The 26,089-nt window shown below is 44.2% G+C and overlaps 1 protein-coding gene across 3 annotated transcripts in view; it reads right to left on the bottom strand.

The window, feature by feature from the left end:
- LOC144679793 (nucleolar protein 4-like) overlaps positions 1-26,089 on the bottom strand; it is a 549,252-nt gene that overhangs the window by 418,263 nt on the left and 104,900 nt on the right. For all 3 annotated transcript variants that reach the window (XM_078540571.1, XM_078540573.1, XM_078540574.1), the window contains exon 4: positions 14,964-15,076. In XM_078540571.1, coding sequence (XP_078396697.1) covers positions 14,964-15,076 — 113 coding nt within the window. The remainder of the gene's footprint in view (positions 1-14,963; positions 15,077-26,089) is intronic.

The raw sequence follows: 26,089 nt of genomic DNA, 5'->3' as shown, positions 1-26,089 counted from the left end.
ATGGTAGCATCGGGAGCCCAACCTTCATCCTTAATTAGACAACATGCTTGGAAGTGGCCAATTATGTGGCAGCTTCTGGGAACATAGGATCTCCTCAGTCTGGCTCCCGGCAGATGCATGCTCTGGACCCCAATTTGGTCTCAACGTCAAGGTGCAGGAACCCACAGTAAAATTCCTGACCAATGCTTGTTTTATTGACAATGCTGTAACCCATTACTCTGCTTCCATTCTCTGTGTGCCCCAAGAACTTCAGCCACAAACCAGTGGAATAAGTATTGTCAGCATCTTGCATCATCCAGGGTTGCTCATTCCAAATCATGCCATCATTCCATTGAGATAAGTCCAGCCTGGGAGATTTAATGAGCTGATTACAAGAGGTTAAACAAGTGAAGCTTGAAGTACATCTGTGCAGGGACACCTGGGTGGTACATAAGGTGTGGGAATCAGCTCAGAATGGTCAGCTGATTTTCATTCTCACCTATTGAGCCCTCATAGACCCTGTTTTTAAATAAATGGTGCTTGCTGAACACACAAGTTTGCACCAGTCATTGGAGAGACCTTGTCAACATGGACCAGTTGAATGGTGCTGGGGAGGAGCTCATTAGGTATATTTACACTATCTTGATGGAGAGATTGGCAGAATTGCTAATCATGCAGTATGTGGCTGCAACAACGAGTAGCAGCCTTGATACCATTCATTACATCTCCCTAATGCTTAGACTGTTGACGCAGAAGTCTTCGTCTCCATTATAGTTGGAGATCCTACTGAGAGAAGCCTTAGTCAATTTCATTCATCTCATTGGTGCATCAGGTCAGCAATCATACTCATTATTAGCTATGATGAGGCTTGGGCCAGCGCCCCCATGACTGGAATTGGAATAGATATCAATGCTATCTCTCAGGATAGCAACTCATCTACACCCTCAAGCCACTTCACTCCATTGACGGTAAATATGGCAGTAGGAAATAAGGCAGCCATTTTGTACAGAGTAGGGTCCCACAAATGGCAAGGAGAGCAGTGGTAGAGCCAGTGGGGGGCCATGACCACCCTCAATCACTTTTCAGGGACAAATTTTGCAAGTCAGGACTTGGCAATGTTGAGTGCGAGTAATTTACTCATTTAACTGTTACCAATCTGGCTGCCATTTTAAATCGGAATAAGAGGCATCAAGCATTGTACGATGCACAAAGTACAGTCGTGATGCCATAATCACAAAGCATTAGCTCTTCAACCCCTAGACCCACTCCTCCACCTAAATTTTTGCTCCGAGGTATAGAATGGAGTTCCATTCCTAAAGCATGTGCATAGATATTACTGTTACTTCCACAACACTAACTCTGAATGTAGGTTTTGCTGATTCTTCCATGACTAGCCATTATCTTGGTTGGTATTCTAAAGCAACCTCATACAGCCTTAAGCCATCTACTTACTGCGGCTATTTCTATATCCCAGTTATAATAATAATTGAAAGTTTACTTATTTGCCAAATACTGTATGTGTTAAATTTATTGCAAACTCAACTTTAGAGTGCTATAGCCTCTGAATAAAAATATTCTCTATATTGCTGCTGTAGCAGATTTCATGTTTAAAAGACTTGGCAGTTTTCTGCTGTCATTGTACATAAGATTGTTCTATCCTGTATGTTTTCTATTTATTTAACTTCTGTAAATAAACTTAGTTGGTTCTTTTGAAATTTGAGCCCACCTTGAGTACAATGCATTAATCACACTGTCTTCTGGAGTAGCTTGGAGAGAAATAAAGTGCAGGAAGCATTTAGCATTCTAGGATTTTGCAAGTCCTTAAGTGTACAAGGCTCTGCATAGACGTAATCCAGTTTCTGGATTAGGGGATACAAGGTTCAATTACAGAAGTGCAATGAGACTGTTGTAAGAGGGAATGGCTCATTAAAATACCCTACATTGGTGGCAAGAAGTTGTAAGCGATACCAACCCAATCCTAATTTTGTACTGAAGGTAATGGCATTGCCTGATTGTGTTGTGTGATCATTTTATTGTCTGTGCCTCGACAAATAATATTTGCTTTGCTCCATTTTGATGTGTACTTCACAAGAAGTTGGTAACAAAGGGCATGCCAGGCTACAGGCTAGAAAGTTTGCCATTAAAATTGGCAGTGATCATAACAACATTGATAACATATCACCAACAACAGCATTTTTAACAGGAGGTCAGTGGCTACATGAAAATGTGTGAGACCAACATTTCTCCAACTATTTACAGATTGACACGCTTTGGATCATTATGCTGTCAAATTTCTTTTCACAAAGAGAATACCTCTTACATTGTTCAGTGAGAGAAAAGCGGCTTCATAGTTCCAAGAAGTGCGAGAGGAAAGCAGCTTCACAGTTTAAAAGAGCGCTACAGGAGAGCAGTGTGGCTCCTGAGCAGACCAAGTGCTTTCTGAGAAAAAAAGATGTGATGTCACAGGGAAACAAATAAATAGTTAGTTGGTGAGTATTTTCCTCATCTGTCTTCTGAAACTTGGGTAATTTATTAGTAACTGTAAGGTTTTATTAGTAGTAGTAAGGTTTACTGGTGGTGATATTCCTTATTAGTAGTTGTAGGGTTTATTAATTATAAATTAATAAGAAACTAAATTTATTAACAAACAATAAGGATGGCAGGTGAGTCGCGGTTACAGTACGTGGAAGCTGATGGATACCAGTGTGATCCAAGGCAACCATATCTGCAATAAGTGTCTCTGGCTCAAGGAGCTTCAGCCCAAAGTCAGTGAACTGGAGGCCAAGCTACGGACACTGCAATGCATCAGGGAGAGGGCTAGTTACCTGGACACTGTTCCAGAATGCAGTCACACCCCCTAGGATAGGGTCGTATGATTTGGTCAGTGGTCAGGGACAGGAGGGTGTGACTGCAAGTGAGCAGGTATGGGGATCGAGAAAGTTGAACTGAAGGATCCTCAGCCCTTGCAGTTGTCCAACAGGTTTGAGGTTCTTGCAGCTTGTATGGTTGAGAGTGGGGACTGTAAGGTGGATGAATGAACTGGCCATGGCACCCTGGTACAGGAAGCCATTCAAGTCGGGGGAGTGAATAGGAACATAGGAAATAGGAGCAGGAGTAGGCCCTTCAGCCGCTTGAGCCTGCACCGCCATTCAACGAGGTCATGACTGATCTTCTACCTCAATGCCATTTTCCCGCACTATCCCCATATCCCTTGATATCTTTAATAGCTAGAAATCTATCCATCTCTGTCTTGAAAAAAACTGAGCCTCAACAGCCCTCTGGGATAGAAAATTCCAAAGATTCACCCCCCTCTTAGTGAAGAAATTCCTCCTCATCTCGGTCCTAAATGGCCTACCTCTTATTCTGAAACTGTGTCCCCTGGTTCTAGACCCATTTCCAGCCAGGGGAACTGTCCTTCCTACATCAACCCTTTCGAGCTCTGTAAGAATTTTGTACGTCTCAACGAGGTCATCTTTCATTCTTCTAAACTCTAGAGAAAGCATACGAACAAACATACGAAGATAGGCACAGTCTCCTCAATCTCTCCTCACTGGACAATCCGGCCATCCTAGGAATCAGTCTGGTGAACCTCTGTTGCACTCCTTCCTTAGGTAAAGAGAATAAAATTGCACAGAATACTCCAAGTGCAGTTTCACCAAGGCTCTATACTATTGCAGCAACACTTCTTTACTTCTGTACTCAAATCCTTTTGCAATAAAGGTCAACATACCATTTGCCTTTCTAATTGCTTGTTGCACCTGCATATTCGCTTTCGGTTACGTATGAACAAGAACACTCAAGTCCTTTTGGACATCAACGCTTCTCAATCTCTCACCATTTCAGAAATACTCTGTATTTCAGTTTTTCCTATCAAAGTGGATAACTTTATATTTTTCCACATTGTATTCCATCTGCCATGTTCTTGCTCACTCACTTAGACCGTCTAAATCCCCTTGAAGCCTCTTAACATCCTCCTCACAATTCACACTCCCACTAAGTTCTTGCATCATCAGCAAACTTGGAAGTATTAAATTTGGTCCCCATATCCAAATCATTGATACAGATTGCGAATAGCTAGGGCCCAAGCATTGATCCTTGTGGTACCCCATTAGTCACAGCCTGCCAACCTGAGAATGAACTGTTTCTTCCTACTTGCTGTTTTCTGTCCGTTAACCAATCCTCAATTTATGTCCAAATATTACCCCCAATCTCATGTTATCTAATTTTGTTTACTAACCTCTTGTGTAGAACCTTATCAAAAGCCTCCTGAAAATCCAAATACATCACACCCACCGGTATTCTCCTTGATACATCCTCAAAAATCTCCAACAGGTTTGTCAGACATCATTTCTCTTTCATAAATCCATGTTGACTCTGCCCAATCCTACCATTATTTTCTAAGTGTCGAGCCATCACATCCTTGAGAATAGATTCTAGCATTTTCCCTACTACTGAACATAGTGGTAGTAGAAGATAGTATAGTCAGCGGGATAGACACAGTTCTCTGCAGCTGAGAGCAAGAGTTCAGAAGACTGTATTGCCTGCCCTTTGCCAGGGTTTGGAACATCTGCTCAGAGCTAGAGAGGAAATTGCAGTGGAAGAGGGAGGATCCAGTTGTTATGGTCCACATGGGTACCGAAGACTAAGATAGGACTAAGATAGAGGTTCTGCATAGGGAGCATGAGCAGTTAGGGACTAAACTAAAAGGCAGAATCTCACAGGTAATAAATAATCTCTGGATTATTACCTGAGACACAAGCAAATTGGCGTAGGGTAAATAAGATTAGACAGATGAATGCATGGCTCAAAGACTGGTGTAGGAGGAATGGGTTTCGATTCATGGGGCACTGGCACCAGTACTGGGGAAAGTGGGAGCTGTACTGTTGAGATGTCTTCACCTGAACCGTGCTGGGACCAGTGTTCTGGCAAGTCATATAACTAGGGCAGTAGAGACAGCTTTTCACTAAATAGTGGGGGACGGTAGGGGATCATGTGAGCAGAGATATGGTAAATCAAAGAGAAGCAACTAGGTAATACAGCAGGGTAGTGATGTGGGTAATGATAACCAGAGTGTGGCAGTGGAGACAGAGCATGCAAACTTAAGAGTGCACTGACAGATAAGGGCAGAGATTGCAAAAGTGGTGAAAAGATAGAGTTAAAGGCTCTGTATTGGAATGCGCTCAGCATTCGTAAGAAAATGGATGAATTGCTAGCATAGATGGAAATAAATATTGTTATGAAGATGTGTTATATAAAATATTAATTTATTATGTCATCAGCAGGACCTGTATATATGTATTGAATTTTTTGAAAAGAACATCCTTTCCTAAGCAAAGGACACTGGCTTACAGCAGCTACTATTTTGTATTTGCAAAGGACACAATCTGCTTTATGGAGACACCGAGTCTATGGAATTCTCAGAGAGATGTCACCGGATCCAGCTCTTGGGTGAAAAGATACTGGATTTTGAATAGTCAGAGAGACTGCCACAGGGGCAACATTGACCACATTGACCTCTCCAACCTCCTCCTTCCCAGCCCCAGGGTCCGTGTTTGCCTCTGATTCCCCACTAACCACCCTCAATGTCCTTTCTACCGATATCATCGCACCCTCACCCTCCCATAAAGAAATAATGAGTAGTTTTGAATCGTGTTGTTTTAGTTCTAAGGGGGATATATGCAGGTTATAAAAAGGTGTAAGTAAGGTAAAGATAGAATAAATTTGTTTTCATTAGTCTGAGAACTAGCTTAAGGAAACAAGTTTAATCATTTTTGGGAAGAAAGCATTTCTGAAGAGACTGGTTGAGACAACAGAGCGATCAAAGGGAAAGAACGCATTTAAGGAAATACTGAAGCCTAGGTGGGGGTAGCTGCTTAGATCTCCCAAAAGACAGCAGGATAGCTGGTCAGAACTCCCAGAAGACAGTGTGAACAAGGCCAGACTGGGCGAACCATGTGCTGTCACTCTTAGAGGACACACCAAGAAAAAAAAGGCACTGTGTGGTAAAAATTACTGTAATTCTATAGATTTTGAAATCTATAAGGATAGTTGCTGAACATAAAAAGGGACGGTTAGCTCTGAGGGTAGTTAAATTAAGATCTTGTGGAACTGTTTTAAAGTGCAGTTCACTGTCTGAAGCCATTCTTATGTTGAAGTGTAATTGTAGTTTTTTTGTCTTTATTCTTTTAATAAATGTTTACTCTACCATAAAATCATCACAAGTAGTCAGAGAAATAATTTCCTGATTTCAGAACCTCTCCTCATACTATACAAATTGAAAAAAAAGTTTTGGCAGCTGTTTCAAGTTTCCCTCTGGCATTTGGGCAGCTCGGCATTTACCATCAGGCATACCATAACACCATGTACTCCCTCCCATCCTCCCATCCTTACCCCCACCCCCTGAAACACCTTTCTTTCCCAGTCAGACCTAGACTTTCCTCTCCCACCACCCCCAACCCCCGGTACATTTTCCTTTCCTAGTCAAACCTACACCTTCCTCTCCACCCCTTTGACGATCATCCGTAGCAGGCCATGGCCAAGACACTTAAGTCCTGAAGCAGAGCCTCAATGGTAACTTTCCATCTTCCATGAGCTGCTTCGCAGCAGAGCCATGTCCATAATAATCCACCCAGCATGTGATGCATGTTCCTCCAGGGTCCCGTTGCTGTCAGGCTCCAGCATCTTCTGCTCCTCGGATGTCCGCAATGTAAGCAAGGCTCTGACGGTAAGTCCTGACTTCTGCACGTCACACTTGTTAAGACGTATTCTGCACCGGCTTGTTTTCCTGCTGACATGGGCGGAAAATTTGACGTGGGGGAGGATGATTCTGGCGAACTGGGCTTATGATATGCAGATGTATTACAATGAAGTTTCTGATGTGCAGCCCACCATTGAGGGGCAGAGCGGACAATTGCAAACTGATTTCACGATGTCGTGAAACCAATTTTTGGCCTTTCCGCCATATTGTCCACTCATGCCTGCCATGACCTGATGCCAGCGGGCACAGAAAATTCCACCCTTAGAAAATTTTCCAAAGGTACTTGGAAATCAAGAGATTAACGGGAGAAAGGAACTTAAACAATTACCATCATCAGGGAAAAGGTGCTGGAAAAACTATTAAACCTAAAGGCTGGCAAGGACCCAGGATGGCATGTATTCTAGGGTCTGAAAAGAAGTGGCTGCGTAAATAGTAGAGGCATTGGATGTCACTTTGGATGTCAGATACCAGTCTCCCAAAGCAGGTCTTCTTCTCCCAGCTCAGTCAGGTCAGATGCACCAAAGGAGAACAGAAAAAGTGCTTCAACGAAGAAATGCAACATTAGCATCCATTCCTGGGAGACCATTGCCCTGGACCGAACCAGATGGCAGTGGATTCTGTGGGAAGGATCCCAGCATTCTGAGACACAATAATGACAATATGAAGAGGAAAAGCAACAGCAGCAAAAAGAACACATCATGACCCAAACTAATAATACATCACCAGATGTCCCACATGACAACAAATGCCCTACGTGCTATAAAGTCTGCAGATCTCGACTCAGCCTCATCAACCACCTTTGGACTCATGGTAAACAACCATCCTTGCTAGTGATGGATAGCCAATAATAATCTTCCAAAATTCCTTAGATTCTGGAAGGGTCCCAGTGGATTGGAATACAGCGAACGTAACACCTTTATTCAAGAAAGGATGGAGATAAAAAACAGGAAATTATAGGCCCGCTTGTCTAACATCTGTCATAGGGAAACTGCTGGAATCCATTATTAAGGAAGTTATATTAGAAAATCATAATGGGATCAGGCAGAGCCAACATGGTTTGGTGAAAGAGAAATCATGTTTAACTTATTTATTAGAGTTATTTGATTAAGTAACAATAATAAAGTGCCACGTCAAAGATTACAACGTAAGTTAAGGGCACATGGTGTCGAGGTAACATTAATATGGTTAAAGGATTGGTTAGCTAACAGAAAGCAGACATCAGGTTGGCAATCTGTAACTCATAGAGTGCCATAGGGATCAGTACTAGGACCTCAACTATTTACAATCTGCATCAATGATTTGGATTAAGGGACCAAATGTACAGTAGCTAAATTTGCCGATGACACCGAGGTAGGTAGGAAAGTAAGTTGTCAAGAGGAGCTAAAGAGTCTACAAAGGGATATAGATAGGTTAAGTGAGCGGGCAAAAAAACAGCAGATGGAGTATAATGTGGGAAAATGTAAACTGGTCCCCTTTAGCAGGATGACGAGAAAAGCAGTGTACTATTTAATTTGAGAGATTGCAGAACTTGGTGGTACAGAGGCAACTGGGCGTCCTGATACATGAATCACAAGAAGTTAGTATGCAGGTACAGCAAGCGATTAAGAAGGCAAAGGGAATGTTGGTACTTATTGCAAGGGGAATGGAATATAAAAATAGAGAAGTTTTACTGCAGCTGTACAAGGCCTTCGCGAGAGCACATCTGGTATCCTGTGTACAGTTTTGGTCTCCTTATTTGAAAAAGGATATCATTGCATTAGAAGCAGTTCAGAATACATTCACTCGACTCATTCCTGGGATAAAGTGCTTATCTTATGAAGAAAGTTTGAACAGGTTGGACCTATACTCATTGGAGTTTAGAAGAAAGAGAGGTGATCTTATTGAAACATACAAGATCCTGAGCAGAAATAAAAGCAAAATACTGCAGATGCTGGAAGTATAGAACAAAAACAAAAATACCTGGAAAAACTCGGCAGCTCTGACAGCCACAGCTACCTCGACTACAGCTCCTCACACCCCGCTTCCTGTAAGGACTCCATCCCATTATCTCAGTTCCTTCGCCTCCGTCGCATTTGTTCTGATGAGGCCACTTTCCAAAACAGTTCCTCTGACATGTCTTCCTTCTTCCTTAACCGAGGTTTTCCACCCACGGTGGTTGGCAGGGCCCTCAACCATGTCCGGCCCATCTCCCGCGCATCCGCGCTCACACCTTCTTCTCCCTCCCAGAACCATGGTAGGGTCCCCCTTGTCCTCACTTATCACCCCACCAGGCTCCGCATTCAAAGGATCATCCTCCGCCATTTCCGCCAACTCCAGCATGATGCCACCACCAAACACATCTTCCCTTCACCCCCCCGCCGGCGGCTTTCAGCAAGGATCGTTCCCTCCGTGACACCCTGGTCCACTCCTCCATCACCCCCTGCACCTCAACCCCCTCCCATGGCACCTTCCCATGCAACCGCAGAAGGTGCAACACCTGCCCCTTTACTTTCCCCTTCCTCACCGTCCAAGAGACCAAACACTCCTTTCAAGTGAAGCAGCACTTCACTTGCACTTCCCTCAATTTATTCTACTGCATTCGCTGCTCCCAATGTGGTCTCCTCTACATTGGAGAGACCAAATGCAGACTGGGTGACCGCTTTGCGGAACACCTTCAGTCTATCCGCAAGCATGACCCAGACCTCCCTGTCGCTTGCCATTTCAACACACCACCCTGCTCTCATGCCCACATGTCTGTCCTTGGCCTGCTGCAATGTTCCAGTGAAGCTCAACGCAAACTGGAGGAACAGCACCTCATCTTCCGGCTAGGCACTTTGCAGCCTTCCGGACTTAATATTGAGTTCAACAATTTCAGATCACGAACTTTCTCCTTGATCCCCACCACCTTTCCGATCCCCCCTTTTCCAATAATTTTTTTTTTTTTTACACTATTTTTTTCTTTTCCCTCCTATTTTTAAATTTATTTCGATCTATTGTTTCATCTCCACCTTTTAGCCCATTTAGATACCTTCCCCCCACCCCACCCACTAGAGCCTTCTGCCACTAGCTTGCTTCCCTTAATGTCCCCATTAGCACATCTTTTATATAATATCACCACCGTCAACACCCCTTTGTCCTTTTGTCTATGACATCTTTGGCAAACTCTTTTTTGCCCTCACCTATCACTGGCTTCCTATCCAGCTCTACCTGTCCCACCCACCTCAACCAGCTTATATTTCACCTCATTTCTCTATTTCCTTAATTCTGATGAAGGGTCATACAGACTTGAAACGTCAACTGTATCCCTCTCCGCAGATGCTGTCAGACCTTCTGACCTTTTCCAGGTACTTATGTTTTTGTTCAAGATCCTGAGTGGACTTGAGTAGGGTGGATACTGGGAGGATGTTTTCTCTTGTGGGAGGGACTAGGCTAGGGGACACAGTTTAAGAATAAGTGGTCTGCCTTTTAAGACGGAAGTGAGGGGAATTTCTTTCTCTCAGAGACTCATTAGTATTTGGAATTCTCTTCCCCAGAAAGAAATGGAGGCTGGTTTATTAAATTTATTCAAGGCTGAGTTAGACAGTTTTTGATAGACGAGGGTTATGGGGGCCAGACAGGAAAGGAGCTGAGTCCACAACCAGCTCAGCCATGATGTTATTGAATGGCAAAGCAGGCTTGAAAGGCCTAATCCTGCTCCTAAGTCACATGTTCCTGTGGATGGACTGGTCAAAAGCTTTAAGAAAAGTTGATTGATACTTCACTGCTCAGTGGTACAAAGTTGCCATCATTGGTGCTGAGAAATTTGCATTCGCGAACAGTGAGTGGTTGGACTCTAAAAAGGGACATGAAGCTGCTGATATCACATGGCCATCAGAGTTTGGTGGAGGAAGCCCTGGTGAATGAAGGAGTGCCACCTGAAGAAGTTCAGATGGGAGCAGGCTATTCTGACATTGGACAGAGTAGCATGGAGGAGCTTCAACAAATGCATCCTCATAGTGAGGAGGAGGCCAGAGGAGCACAGCGAAGAGTTGCAACGGGAAGAAAGTGCTACCAAAACATTTGATGTACCGGCCAAATGTCAGCTATCTGCAGATGACAGGGTGCCAGTGCCACAGAAGTCTCAGCCATTTGCACTCGGGTCCACAATGACTCAATGCCATGTGGCCCCCATGGCAGTCCCCTATCGGCAGCTACCAAGGTCATAACTGTCCTGAATTTTTATGCTTCCGGGTTGTTCCAGGGATCAGCTGAGGACCTGGGTGGCATCTCGCAGTCAGCAGCTCATCACACCACCAGGCAGGTCATGGGCACCCTCTTCCTGCAGGTGGTGAACTACATCCATTTTGAGACAGATGGAACATCGCAGGCACAGAGGGCAAAGGGGTTTGCCGCCATTGATGGGATTCCCTCAGGCCCAGGTGGTCATTGACTGTACTCATCTCGCAATCAAGGCACTAAAGACCAGCCAGCCAGATTCCTGAACAGAAAAGGTTTCCATTTGATGAACATCCAAGCTGGCCTGTGACCACAAGAAGCGCATCTTTTTGCAGGTCTGTTCTCAGTTCCAGGCAGCTGTTGTGATGCCTTTATCCTTTGAGAGTCCAAGATGCCACACTTCTTCATACAAACTTCCGGAGTCCATGGGTGGCAGTTGAGGTTATGGGTTATCCCCTGAAAAGGTGGCTCCTGATGCCTGTCCGGTACTCCGCCACAAGTGCAAAGAGGCGCTACAACCAAAGCCATCTATTAACACGAGCCTGCATTGATCAGACCATTGCCATCTTGAAGATGTGCTTCTATTGCCTTGACCAGTTGGATGGTGTCCTCCAGCACAAATCTGCCTAGATGTCCCGTTTTGTGGTCTTCTGCTGTACGCTGCATAACATAAGAATACAAAGAGGCCTGGAGTTCAATAAAGAGAATGGTAACCCTACTCTTCCTCAAAAGAGGATAGGTAGGAGCAAAAAGAGGAGGAAGAGGAAGGTGAAGGGAGTGCTCCAGAGGAGCAGGTGTCCAGGCATTGGAGGAAGACCACCAAGACCGTTCCAGGCCTCACGGAAATTGGCAGGCCTGCATGGCCACAAGGCCACGCTAATTCAGCAGCGTTTCACTTGAGTACCTCTCAGCCATCTGACAGATAGCTGTTATTCACCACACATCAGAAAAAGACCATCCAGCAAGCACACACATTGCCACCCAAATATATTGAAAATGGGGTCTCCCACAACACATACCATGGCACTGCAGCAAACCCAGCTTCCCCAGGCCTCCCACCCATTAACTCCATTTCCCTTTTGAGAAGCAATAATAACACACAATTATGATCAAAGGCAAAAGCAATTATTAAAGGAAAAGTTAATGAGCTAATAAACTGAGAAAACATCACTGAGGTGACCCAATAAGTGCATTGCACCTTGCTTTCCTGTCCATTTTTATGGGGTGGTTCCCCCTGTGGCTAAGGAAGAGGTGGAAGAAGCCTGTTCCCTTGTCTCTGCTTGCAGCTGAGATGCCTGTGGCTTCTGTCCTCGTCTAGGTGCCTGTGGGGGCTTCTCCATAGGTAGATAAACCTGCGTCCTTGCAGGGGCAGCCCTTTCTGTCTCAGGGCCTTGCTGCATGACAGGTTTTTTAGTCAGATGAGCCGAGGAGGTGAAGGATGATGCCCGAGAAATGGCTCCCCCTCATCAGCCTCAGCCCTTTCACGGTGCCCTTGCATGCTCAATGTGGCCATTGGCTGGAACAAAGCTGACATCCACAAACGCTTCTGCGCCATCAGTGAAGCAGAGCAGTCCATTCAACACAGCGTCTCACACTTTCTGTGCATATCAGCATGCTGTTCCTGCTGCATATGGTTGTTCATTAGGCTGGCCACTCTCTCAGTGGAGGAGCTCACGCACTCTAAACCCTGAGTCATAACAGATCACATGCGCTACAGAGACTCCTCCATTGTATTTTAATGGCTCTGCAATGCTTCAAGGATCTCCGACATCAGGAACTCATCTGCCTCTGATGCTCCAGAAAAACCCTTGTTTTTTGTGACACTTAAGGCCCATGGTAGAAGGTGTGGAGGAATAATGTGAAGGTGCCGGCTCTAGAACATCTGTGCCTGTCAAGGGGGCCGGCAACGACTGAGGTAGGATATTCTGCTCCCTGTTCGCAACTGACCCTATGGAAGACTAAAGAAGCTCGTGATAAGAACTCGGGCTACTCAGCGGGTGCCTCAGGACAACCAGCTCTGCACTTGACAGTAGTTGTACAGTAGTGCACATGGGACAGGATTATCCTCTATGCCCTTCACCTGAAGATGCAGCTATCAAATGATCCTGTGTTTCATAACCTCCCGGCTTGCAATCACCCACAGCCTGATGCCATGGCATCCTAGTGACCTCCAGCACTGTCGTCTCCATCGAGATCAGAGTGTGGAGCTGTAACACACTACCACCCACCCGACACATTGCCCGCAAGTTTATGCACTCTCTTCTACAGGATGAGGAGAGAAAAATTTATGAGTAGTCTGCCCTCTCTCACCTATTCCACAATGACATCCACATGAGATGTTGCACTCATCAGTGATGCAACTGGACATTTGATTTGTCAGAGCCAGGAAGAACTGTGAGCACGCATCTGCTAAGCTCATGTACATGCTGATATAAACAGAGTTAGAGACCCGTCACCTGGGTGTCACTTGCCTCTCACCTTTCCATACCTTATCAGGTCATTAAATTGCTTTCTACAATGTCCTTCTGGTGACTCCCTGTCTGCTGACCTCCATAGCCACCTCTATCCATCCTCTCTTCGGTTCTCTCGGCAGATTTCTTCCTAACACTGGGAACAAAACTTCTCTCCTGTCGAACACCGTGGGCAGAATTTTGCCCTTAGTGGGTGGGCTTGGCGGGGCAGGCGAGGGAGGTCGGGAAGCCGACCGCCGCCTGTGATCAGCACCACACCGCGATTTCACGCTGGTGGGCCAATTAAGGCCCACACAGCATGAAACGGGAGCTGCAGCGCTAAACGATGCCTGTGTGGGGTGGGGGGGAAGAAATGCGAGCTGGCCGAGCGTGAACTTTGCGCATGTGCGCGAGTGATCGCTGCATAATCTCTGAGGCACGGGGCTGCCTCAGGGAAATGAAGAGATTTTTTTTAATTTTAATAAAAATGTAATAAAATATGTCCCCTCATGTTATTATGTTATTACATGTTATTAATGAAAAATTAAAGCTTTTACTTTATTTTTATTTGTTTTTGGAAACCTCGTCCCGCCTGTGGGTGAGGTTTCCAAAAAAATGCAAAGGCCGCTTGGCCTTTTCGCCAGCCCGCCAACCATTAGGTTGGACAGGCAGCCAAAATTTTAATTTAATTGATAGCTTAATGGCCTTAATAGGCCTTTTAGTTGTTGGCAGGAGCGCTGTTGGCTCCAGCGCACACCCAACCGAACTATCGCGCAACTGCGCATTGACGTTGGCACGCTCGGCCGACATAATCATGTGTTATTTCACGTTTGAGTGAGTCAAACTAGCGCCCTCCCGCTGAATGAAAAATTCTGCCCTGTATCTGTTAAAGCCTCATGGGAGCTTTCTGCAAATCCTGGGGACGCCTCCCTATGCCAGCGCTGTTCCTGAGGTCCCTGCTGCTTCACTGCTTCATTGAGCAGCAAGCCCACACACGGCTGCTGTCTGCCTTTGCAAAGGGCCCTCAGTTACTGGGTCTCACCTCTAGACCGCTCCCAGCGCTGCTAATTGGGCACCTAACTCATCCCCAGGCCAATTCGGCTCTTTGCACATCCAAATCACATTGCGCCATTGACATTGATGCAATGCAGGGTTGGGGCCCGGAAATGATTTGGGCATCAGGTCCCCAACCCTGGATTGAAAATTCAGCCTTATGTTTCCTTTATATGTCTGTTTGGGCAGAATATGTTGCTTCTACTTCCATCACCAACCATTGAAAAGAAATAAAAGCTAAACCAAAAATATTGCACTCTTGATAGCCTTGAATTCATTGTATGTAGATTAACATTTGAATGCTTAATATTTTAACAAAGGCATTAAACAGCTTAAATTAAGGTCAAAGGTTTTAAATCCGCTATCACCAACAGTAAAGTTCAAATCAAACTCTACCCAATATTATGCATTAGAAATCCTAATAATTTTAACCAAAAATATTGTATTTACTTGTATTAAATTCTCTATAGCTGTAAATGACATTTTCTTTTCTGTAATCCAGATGTTTATTCTTTTAAAAAGTGCTATACCTCATCTTGGTGAGAGCTCAGTAGCTGCAGCTTCATGTGCTTCATGTAGGCCATTGTTATAGGCATATTATAGTCTATCATACTGGTCACCAAAGAAGCTGGTTTTTCGTTTTCTGGAAAAGAGGAAATATAAATTCACATATATAATATATTGAATCCATGTTGCTGTTCAAAAGAATGCTACAATGGTGATGGACGCCACTGCTACCAATGAAAAGATTGGCATGGGCCCACACTAGAAGAGAAAAAAAGACTTTCAATGATAAAATGGAACTTTAAATTGCAGTCAACAGTAAAATAGTTTCATTTTCCAACATTTCATTGGGCAGAAATGCTTTTTTATCTAGCTCCCTTGTTATCTATATTCTCTCCTACATCCCATCATCCCTGACTCCCTGACCTCATTGGATCCCTCAAATTTATCATTCTTATTATACTCTTTAAATCCCACCATAGCCTTACCCTCCATATCTACGTAACATTTTGCAGGCCTACAGTGCTTCTCATGAACCCCTGCATACCCCTCAGCCCCTAACACTTCTTCATCTCCAGTTTCTTCTGCATACTCCCTTATGTCATTTCACCGCTGGCAGCTGTGCCATCACCAGCTAATTCCTTCCTTAAACCCACTTTCCACCATCTTTAAGACCTTTAGAAGTAATCTCTTTGACTACATTTTTGGTAACCTCTCTTAATATTTCCTTCCACAACTTGGTGTTGATTGTCTTCATGCTTCTGTGAGGTACTTTGTTTTATTTCCTATGTTAAAAGCACTATGTAAATGCAAGTTATTGTTGTTAGCACAGGCAGTAGGAAGCCAAATCCTAAACCCAGGGCTGGAGGGAGTTTCTGCAACAATAGTTAGGACAAACAATCACTTCAGTGGCTAGACTACAAGCCATTAACTAGAAACAGAATCTACATACAACTTCCCTTCACCCCCCCGGCGGCATTCCGCAGGGATCGTTCCCTCTGGGACACCCTGGTCCACTCCTCCATCACCCCCTGCACCTCAACCCCCTCCCATGGCACCTTCCCATGCAACCGCAGAAGGTGCAACAACTGCCCCTTTACTTTCCCCCTCCTCACCGTCCAAGGGCCCAAACACTCCTTTCAAGTGAAGCAGCACTTCACTTGCACTTCCCTCAATTTAGTCTACTGCATTCACTGATCCCAATGCGGTCTCCTCTACATTGGAGAGACCAAATGCAGACTGGGTGACCGCTTTGCGGAACACCTTCGGTCTGTCCGCAAGCATGACCCAGACCTCCCTGTCGCTTGCCATTTCAACACACCACCCTGCTCTCACGGCCACATGTCCATCCTTGGCCTGCTGCAATGTTCCAGTGAAGCTCAACGCAAACTGGAGGAACAGCACCTCATCTTCCGACTAGGCACTTTGCAGCCTTCCGGACTTAATATTGAGTTCAACAATTTCAGATCATGAGCTCTCTCCTCCATCCCCACCCCTTCCGATCTCCCTTTTTCCAATAATTTATATTTTTTTACACTATATTTTTTTCTTTTCCCTCCTATTTTTAAATAATTTCGATCTATTGTTTCATCTCCACCTTTTAGCCCATTTCGATCCCTTCCCCCCACCCCACCTGCACTAGGGCCATCTGCCACTAGCTTGCTTCCCTTAATGTCCCCATTAGCACATCCTTTAGATAATATCACCACCATCAACACCCCTTTGTCCTTTTGTCTATGACATCTTTGGCAGTCTCTTCTTGGCCTCCACCTATCACTGGCCCCCTATTGAGCTCTCCCGCCCCACCCACTTCTACCAGCTTATATTTCATCTCCTTTCTTTATGTCTTGTTTCTGATGAAGGGTCATACGGACTCGAGACATCAACTGTATCCCTCTCCGCAGATGCTGTCAGACCTGCTGAGTTTTTCCAGGTATTTTTATTTTTGTTCTTGATTTCCAGCATCCGCAGTATTTTGCTTTTATATTAAAATCAGGTCTTAGCCATCTGCATTTAAATAACTTATAAAAAAGCTCTTGCTCATCATTGTCTGAGGAGAGGCCATCAATTTAAGCCAAATAACTGACACTGGAGTAATAATTATGCGTCACCTCCCTTAGGGATTGTCCTCTTTATTTTTTCAGAAATATTAAACTCCCAATACAAGAATAATCTTAGCGTCATTCAATGTGAAATGGTCACCTATAGAACTAAAATAGTAGATTTTCCTATTTAAACCACCTGATTCTTGACATCCTTGGCATTCTTTACTCCAGAGATTGGATCATTGAATATATTCAAGACTGAGTTAGACAGATTTTTGATCTACAAGGGAGTCAAGGGTTATGGGGGTGGGAGGGAACAGGGGTGTGTGGGTAGGGGGCAGGCAGGAGAGTGGAGTTCAAGCCACAATCAGAGCAATCATGATCTTACCGATTAGCGGAGCAGGTTGAAGAGGCCAAATTGCCTACTCCTACTCCTATTTCTTATGTTTTTATGTTAGTTGAGAGCAGAAAACACAAAAGTCGCTTGCCAAGTTTACTTACACTTTGAATTTCTGGTGTCATAAATATACATCAGCAGCACCAACCCAAATTTGTTGGGTAGTTAAACGAGATAGCACTGGTATGGTAATGCATTATGTCCTATTTTTTGTTGTTGAAGCTTCAATAATGCTAGATGTAACTAAACTCTTCTTAAAATGTGAGCAACAAAGAAGATTGAATGCACAGCATGTGTAGCAGAAAGTCAGAGTCCTCATTTTTGAACCAATTTTCGAATTTGTTTTTTCCCTACTGATTACTGCTTTAATGTATACCTCTTTTGTGGGGCATCTTTACACCCTCCTCCATTCTAAAATGGCTGCAGTAGGATACCTATTGGAAAGATATTTCCATCTGTATTACTTTCCGGAAAGAGGAGCAGGAGAATCAATTTGATCAAGCACCACAGGAAGCATATGACACCCGAACAATGTTACCTCTGCTTTAGAATATAGACACCGAGATGCCTCTAATTCCAGTTAACCCAAGAACAGTGCAAGCAGAGGCTGCATTTAACAAGAGAAGTCACCTGTGAATTATGTCACAGAACTACAGCCCATGCCTACTGCCAGTACCTGTGAGGGTCTGCACTACATACATAATTAGATTACAGGACAATTCTGGGCTGTCTTTGGGGTCATCAGTTACATTATTCAATTGGCTGTAAATAGGTGCATCAAGCAAGTCAAAGGTGCATTGTTTACTCAAACAAGGCATTGCATCACCTCAGACATGGATAACCTGAAAAAACATGACACAGCACTTGCTACAGTTTCACCAAGTAACAGAGTTTCTTTAAGTACTGTTGCATGTTGTATTTTCAGTAGGTTTCGCAAAGAGGTTCTGAGTCTTGTATGGTTGAACATTAAGTGTTTATTGATAACACATAACTATGTACATGTATACAATGTACAGCCCAAGCTATGAGCTAACTCTATGCTTGCTTCTTCACAGGTATCTGCCCAGTTCACAACTGACTCTAGTCTCAGGTCATGTGTCTCTTTATATCACACTGTGGGCAGTACTGCTTCCCAGTTCCACATTAACCCTTGGTATGCCAGACACCCTTATTCTACACCTCCCCCCAAAATCTTTATCCAATGTATTAACATTATAATCATACTACCTCCTTCTGCCCCCGTCAAGTCTCTGACTTTATAAACGCAGACAGTCTGGAGGTTTGACAATTCTTCCAGATCTCATTCTGGTCACATTCGGGGGAGTGGTAGGCTCTATTGATTTGGGCAACCTTTGTTGATTCAGAGTTTGAGTTGTAGTCTGTATTTCTGGCACTTGGTTGTCTTCTTTTGATATGCTTTTTCTACTTCTTGGAGTTGAACTTCTCCTTGTCAACTCCCCATTTGCTCCACTCGGGGACCACTGACTTGTCTCATTATTTCGGGAGAGAGTGTTCACTCCATTCATTCGTGGCACAAGCTCATTTTTTCTCTTTCCACGTGATCTGCTGTATTCTTTGTGGGTGTCTCTCCCTGCCATTTGGATGTTCCTCATCAGTTGGTGAAACTGTAGCAGTTTGGCTTTTATTGCAAAACTGTACTCTTCCTCATGTCTCCGTGCCTCACTGAGGTGTGCACTAGTTCCTTGCTCCAGCATTGTCTTGCAGCTTTGCACATTGTCTGGAGGTTGCAGTATCTGTGCCATGGTGTTTTAAGGTAGTGTTACAGCAACCATTGGAGCCTGGTGTTGACACTCATTCATCTATTGCTAGTAATTTTCCTGTGTGCCTTTTCTCGAGGTACAGTAGTAATCATCTTAAGGTTTGGCTTGTATGACCAAAGAAGGGATACTGCCTCCTGCAAAGAAATTGGACAAACCAGCTCTGTGAAATGCGAAGACAATTCAGAGCTGAGGTCCCAGAGGAGATTCTCCTTCTGTTGGGCCTCTTGGGAACTTATAGTTCTGTGTAGTTGACGACAGAGGTTGTCTTGACGTCTTCTGCCATTTTAAGAAGGTTAAGGGCAAGACAGGCATCTCTGCTCAAAAGAGAAAAAGATTAGTTTTGGATGATGTACATGACTTCAAATATCTGCTTGTTGCCATACCTTAGTGTTTCTAGGATCATGCCTATGACCAGAAGTCGGATTCCTCCAGGCCCGTAGAGTGGTGTGTCTGTCGTTCATAAACAGAGGTCTCACAGCCACGGTTCCTTATCCGGGAGGACTGTAACACTTTTTCCCTTGTTCAATTTGAAGTTGGTGACGTGACCGTTTATTGAGATGTCCACATTCCAAAAAGAGAATCCAGGGTCCTTGGCCTCACCCAAGAAGCACAGTTGGCTGGAGGTTGCAGTATCTGTGCCGTGGTGTTTTAAGTTAGTGTGACAGCAACCATTGGAGCCTGGTGTGGTACCTCAGTCTTATGGGTTGTCTTTGGATCCTCCGCCTGTCTGGGTGTCTTAACTTTGCATAGCTTTCCGAAGTGTCCCAAGTGGTTGCAGCTGAAGCACTGCATTGAGATTGCTGGACATTGCTCTTGCCTGTGAGATCATTTGGCTCCACAGCGCTGACATGGTCACCTGCCCTCTTGTGGTCAACTTGGGTATTGCCTTCCTTGGCCTGGAGTCTCTCTGCCCTTTTGTTGCTTTACTAGCTGTAAGTTGGTGTTGCCCTATACCATGGCTTGCTTTCACCACATAAAATGCTGTTGGCAAGATTTCAGATTGTCTGACTACTTAGATGGCCTCTTCTAGAGTCAGATCTTCCTTGGTCTATAGTATGTCTGAAAGGGCATTATCAGCCACTCCAAAAACAATTTTGTCCCTTATGATTTCTGACTTAAGGTCACCATAGTCATAGTCTTCAACCAAACTGTATAATTTGTTTATAAAAGAGTCAACCGGTTCTCTGTTGGCTATTAGGCATGTTTGTTGAACTTCGCTCTAAAAGTTTGTTGCTTCTTAGATTAAAATTTGTACTGAATGATTTTATGACTTCATCAGGTTTATCTGAGGATTCTTTTATTCCTTGCCTGGCAATAATATCATCAGCTATTGCACCTACTGAATAAAGTAGTGTATTCACTTGTTCAGCTTCTACTTGTTATCTAATCCTAAAGCTATCATGTATCATCAGAATTTTTTCAGCAAATTCCCCAAATTTGCATTTGGTCTGGCCCTTGGATCAGTCCAAATTGTTCCAGTAGTGTTGATTTATTGTCCATGGCTGCTTTAAAGTTCAAGTGAGTACAGCTTTAAATGCTTTGCAGGTTTTAAAGATGGCACTGCAGTAACTGTTTTTCCAAAGCGACTTCCCACACTTGTTGCATTTTGGCAGACTGCCACAGTAATGGCGGTCCTAACATCTTTGGGGTGTTGCTCTTTGCAGTAATTTGTTAAATCAACAATTTGGTTGCAATATCGGAGGATGTTCTGGTGTTTTACAATTGATTCCTGGCTTTAGCTGAGATTTTTAAACTTTACACTTCTTTTTTCTCTTACAACAAGCTCGGCCGCCACGTGGCATGTTGCCAATTCTGAACCTGGGTTGGCCACAGGGATTTCAGAAACAAGCTGCTCAGACTTTTTTGACAGCACTTAAGCTTTTTAAGATAGTCCTGGCTTAGAACTGAGTTTTTTGCTCACCCCTGATAGGTTGTTTGACTCTGCACTATGTGAGCATTCGCAATGGACCTCCACGAGATCTTGTGCAGTCCTCAGGTGCAAGTGGAGTTTTTTCTTCTGTCTTTCTGCTTCTAATTCTGCAATGAAGCTCCTTTCAGACGATCTCCCTCTGTGTCTTCACTTCAGGTGCTCCTTTAATTTTCGAGCTTTTGAATTTCTGCTCCAGCTTCTCTGAGGTTCTGGAATTTTTCCATTAGCTGCTAGTTGTATGTTCAGTAGGTCTCACAAAGAGGTTCTGTCTCTTGTGTGGTTGAACATTAAGTATTTATTGGTAACACATAGCTATGTACATATATACAGGGTATAACCCAAACTATGAGCTAACTCCATGCTTGCTTCTACTCAGGTCTCTATACAGTCCACAATTAACCCTAGTCTCAGGTCATGTGTCTCATTACATCACACTTGTGGGCAGTATATTTCTCAGTACCACATTAACCCTTGCTATGCCAGACACCTTTGTACTCCAAGTACAAGAAGCGATAAATTGCAACCAGTGTCCATCAAATCCATCACTTATGTTAACTAAGCCAAAGTTCCACAGCATGCAGCACACCACCACTACCCTTGAATTTCTATCCCCAAACTGAAGCACTGAAGCATGCTGGTGCTGATGAAGTGGCTGACTATTTGGATGAGCCTTGGGACTGATGTGGCAGTTGCTTTGTAAAGGGCCTGCTATAGGCAGCACCTGTTGTGTTGCACCATAATTACCTAGCCATTCTTTTTCCAACCAATACACAGGCTGGCAGGAACGCACGCATGTGCTCCATCCTGAGAGAATCTCATGGGATTAAAGAGACAGCTGCAACACGGGTGCGAAATTAGCAAACAGATAGAAAGCAGAGAGCGGTGGTGAGGTGATGGTGTAGTGGTATTGTCACTAGACTAGTAATCCAGAGTCCCAGCACAACACTCTGGGGACCTGGGTTTGAATCCCACCACAGCATATGTTGGAATTTGAATTGAATAAAAGTCGAATGTCGTAAAAACACATCTGGTTCACTAATCTGCTGTCCTTACCTGGTCTGGCTCCAGGCTCTTAAAAATGCCCTCTGAAATGGCCTAGCAAGCCACTACAGGGTATCAAAGCCTCAAAAAACGAATGGAAATGACAATAGCAAACTCAGCCCTGTCGACCCTGTAAGTCCTCCTTACTAACATCGGGGGGCTAGTGCCAAAATTGGGAGAGCTATCTCACAGCCCGACGTAGTCATCATCACAGAATCATACCTTACAGATAATGTCCCAGACACCACCATCACCATCCCTGGTTATATCCTGTCCTACCAGCACAGTGGTATACAGCCCAGAGGGAGTTGCCCTGGGAGTCCTCAACATCGACTCAGGTCAAACATGGGCAAAGAAGTCTCCTGCTGGCTTACCACGTACTGCCCTCCCTCAGCTGATAAATCAATGCTCCTCAATGTTGAACACCACTTGGAGGAAGTATTGAGGGTGGCAAAGGCACAGAATGCACTCTGGGTGGGGCACTTCAATGTCGGTCGCACCACTACCGACTGAGCCGGCCAAGTCCTAAAGGACATAGCTGCCAGACTGGGTCTGCAGCAGCTGATGAGGAAACCAACAAGAGGGAAAAACATACTTGACCTCATCCTCACCAACCTGCCAGCTGCAGATGCATCTGTCGGTAGGAGTGACCACTGCACAGTCATTGTGGAGATGAAGTCATGCCTTCACATTGCGGATACCCTGCACCATGTTGTGCGGCACTACCACTGTGCTAAATGGGATAGATTTCGAAAAGATCTAACAACTCAAGACTGGGCATCCATGAGGCACTATGGGCCATCAGCAGAATTGTACTCAAACACAATCTGTAACCTCTTGGCCCAGCATATTCCCCCACTTTACCATTGCCATCAAGTGAGGGGATCAACCCTGATTCAATGAAGAGTGCAGGAGGACATGCCAGTTGAAGCACCAAGCATACCTAAAAATGAGGTGTGAAGCTATAACACAAGACTACATGCCAAGCAGCAAGTGATAGACAGAGCTAAGCGATCCCACAACCTTTGGATCAGATATAAGCTCTGCAGACCTGCCACATCCAGTCATAAATGGTGGTGGACAATTACACAACTCACTGGTGAAGGAGGCTCCACAAATATCCCCATCCTCAGTAATGGGAGAGCCCAGCACATCAGTGCAAAACATAAGGCTTAAGCATTTGCAACAATCTTCAGCCTGAAGTACCAAGTGGATGATCCATCTCGGCCTCCTCCGGAGGTCCCCAGCATCACAGATGCCAGTCTTCAGCCAATTCAATTCACTCCACGTGATATCAAGAAACGGCTGAAGGCACTGGATACTGCAAAGGCTATGGGCCCTGACAATATTCTGGCAATAGTACTAAAGACTTGTGCTCCAGAACTTGCCGCGCCCTTAGCCAAGCTGTTCCAGTACAGCTATAACACTGACATCTACCCGGCTATGTGGACAATTGCCCAGGTATGTCCTGTACACAAAAAGCAGGACAAATCCAACCCGGCCAATTACCACCCCATCAGTCTACTCTCGATCATCAGTAAAGTAATGGAAGGGTCATAAACAGTGCTATCAAGCGGCATTGCTTATCAAAAACCTGCTCACTGATGCCCAGTTTGAGTTTCGCCACTCAGCTCCTAGCCTCATTACAGCCTTGGTTCAAACATGGAGTAAAGAGCTCAACTCCCGATGTGAGATGAGAGTGACTGCCCTTGTCACATAGGATGTCATTTGTGACTTTGTTAAGAACCGTTTCACCACTGTGGTAGGGGCATAAACCTGATTGGAGGGATTCAAACATGAAATTCAGGGAAACATGGATACTAATTTAGAACATCACACTTACGGACTGTGGAGAGGAAAGGAAGGTTAGAAATGGAGCAGTAGTTTGCAAGGACCGAGGGGGCAAGGGGTTTTTTTGAGGAGAGGTGTGATGATGGCAGATTTGAAAGGGAAGGGGACAGTACCTAAAGAGACAGAACCATCAACAATATCAGCTCACGTGTGGTCAGCTAAAGGTTGGGAGAGCAGGTGGTGGGTCTCATGACAAGGTGAGTTTCAAGAGAACATTAGGGGAGGTGGGAGAGAAACTAGACAATTTTGCATGCTCAGGGTAATCTTGGAGGAAATTTGGCCCAGTGAGCCAGGGAGTAAAGTGCAAAGGTGGCTGATTGGACGGTCTCAATTTTTGTGACAAAGTTGTCCATGAACTCCATGCACTTGTTGTTGGAGGTGAAGGACATGGATGTAGATTGATAAGGTCATTAAAAAAAGCAAACCAAGCAATGGAGTTCATTCCTATGGGAATAGAATTGAAAAATAGAGAAGGTCTGCTAAATTTGTATCAAAAATTGGTTAGACCACATTTGAAATACTGTGTACAGTTCTGGTCGTCACGTTATAAAAAGGCTATAGAACCACCGGAGAGGGTGCAAAAAATATTTACAAAGCAATACCAGAAATGGAAGGTTATAACTATCAGGAAAAGATGAACAAGCTAGGTCTCCTATCTCTTGAAAAGAAAAGGCTGAGGCGTAGCCTTATAAGAAGTCTTTAAAATTATGAAAGGTTTTGATAAAGTAGAAACAGAAAGAGCATTCCTACTTGCGGGGGAGATCAAAACTAAAAGTCCTCAATATGAGATAGTCACCAAGAAATCAAATTGAAAATTCAGAAAAAACTTATTTGGCCAAAGAGTGGAGTGGTAAGAATGTGGACTTTGCTATTACAGGGAGTGGTTGAGGTAAATAGTATAGGTGCATTTAAGGAAAGGCTCACTAAGCGTATGAAAGAGGAGGGAATAGAGGGTTACGTTGATAGGATTAGATGAGGAAGGATCAGAGGACGTTCCAGTGTAGCATAAATGCCAGCATGAACTAGTTGAGCTGAATGACTGCTTCTGCCTGTAAATTCGTTGATAAACAGGAGGAGTTAGGATGGGTTGCTAAGGAACAGCATTCAAGTGATTTTCAGTATGAGGAGCAAAATAATGGCTTCATGATATACGTTGCTGACAGAGAATAAGTGGTCCAACAGCATGAGAAGGATGAGAAACAGAATTCTGAGACTAACCTGCAACTGGCAACTGCCATCAGATTATTCAATCTCTGACTCTCTCCCCCTATCTGCTTCCAGGTGCTCTGAATCTTCTTCCTGATAGAAGTCAGTGGCTAGAGGTTGGTGAATTAGCACCTCTGCCTAATTTCTCTCTGCTGTCTAAAAGTACCATAAATCAGAATGCCCTTTGCTTGCAAAAAATGCTATGATACCCAATTGTCAGCATGAAGGCCATAACGGAGATGATGGAAGTTGATTCAAAAAAGCAAATACATAGAATGCTAGGTTTTTAAGAGAGGTGCTTGTATATTAAAATATGAATCAAGGAACACATGCACATGAAACTAAAGATGTAAAGGATCCAAGGAATCCCTTGGATTTTAATGGTAACTTTTAAAGCCCTTCAAAAGTGAGGAGAAGGTGAGTATAGCATAGCCAACATGTATAATGCATTCTTGGATGGTGTGACTGGCTCTTCTTACCTTACCTGACTTGGTTAGGTAATCAGGTTTTGTGCAGCATTGAATGTCGTGTGTGGATTGTGGAGGTGACACTTAATCCCTAGGCCATCTCTTTCCAATGTGACTGAACAATTCCATAGGCTGACTCCTTCCTTAAATCTCAAATAGAGCTTACCTCCTCATCTGAATTTGGTCAGCTGTACTACCATGGACGCCTTCTAACTCAATGAGCTGTGCGGAGCACACCTGAATTCTCATGACTTTTCACAATGGCTAATCCTACATTTCAGAAAATAAGAATCTTGCTTTGCCGATTTCTGGCCCTTTAAACTGCTGCAGATATTTAAACCAGACACCAGTACATCATGTTCCACCCCATCACTCATTTCTCTCCATGGAAAACATCTCAGTTGAAGGCAGGAATACTGTGAAGAGTCCACCTT

This window comes from Cetorhinus maximus, chromosome 4 (genome assembly GCF_964194155.1).
Source record: "Cetorhinus maximus chromosome 4, sCetMax3.hap1.1, whole genome shotgun sequence".
Classification (NCBI taxonomy): Eukaryota; Metazoa; Chordata; class Chondrichthyes; order Lamniformes; family Cetorhinidae; genus Cetorhinus; species Cetorhinus maximus.
Note: the sequence above shows the minus strand (reverse complement) of the source record. Positions and strands in the feature narration are given on the sequence as shown.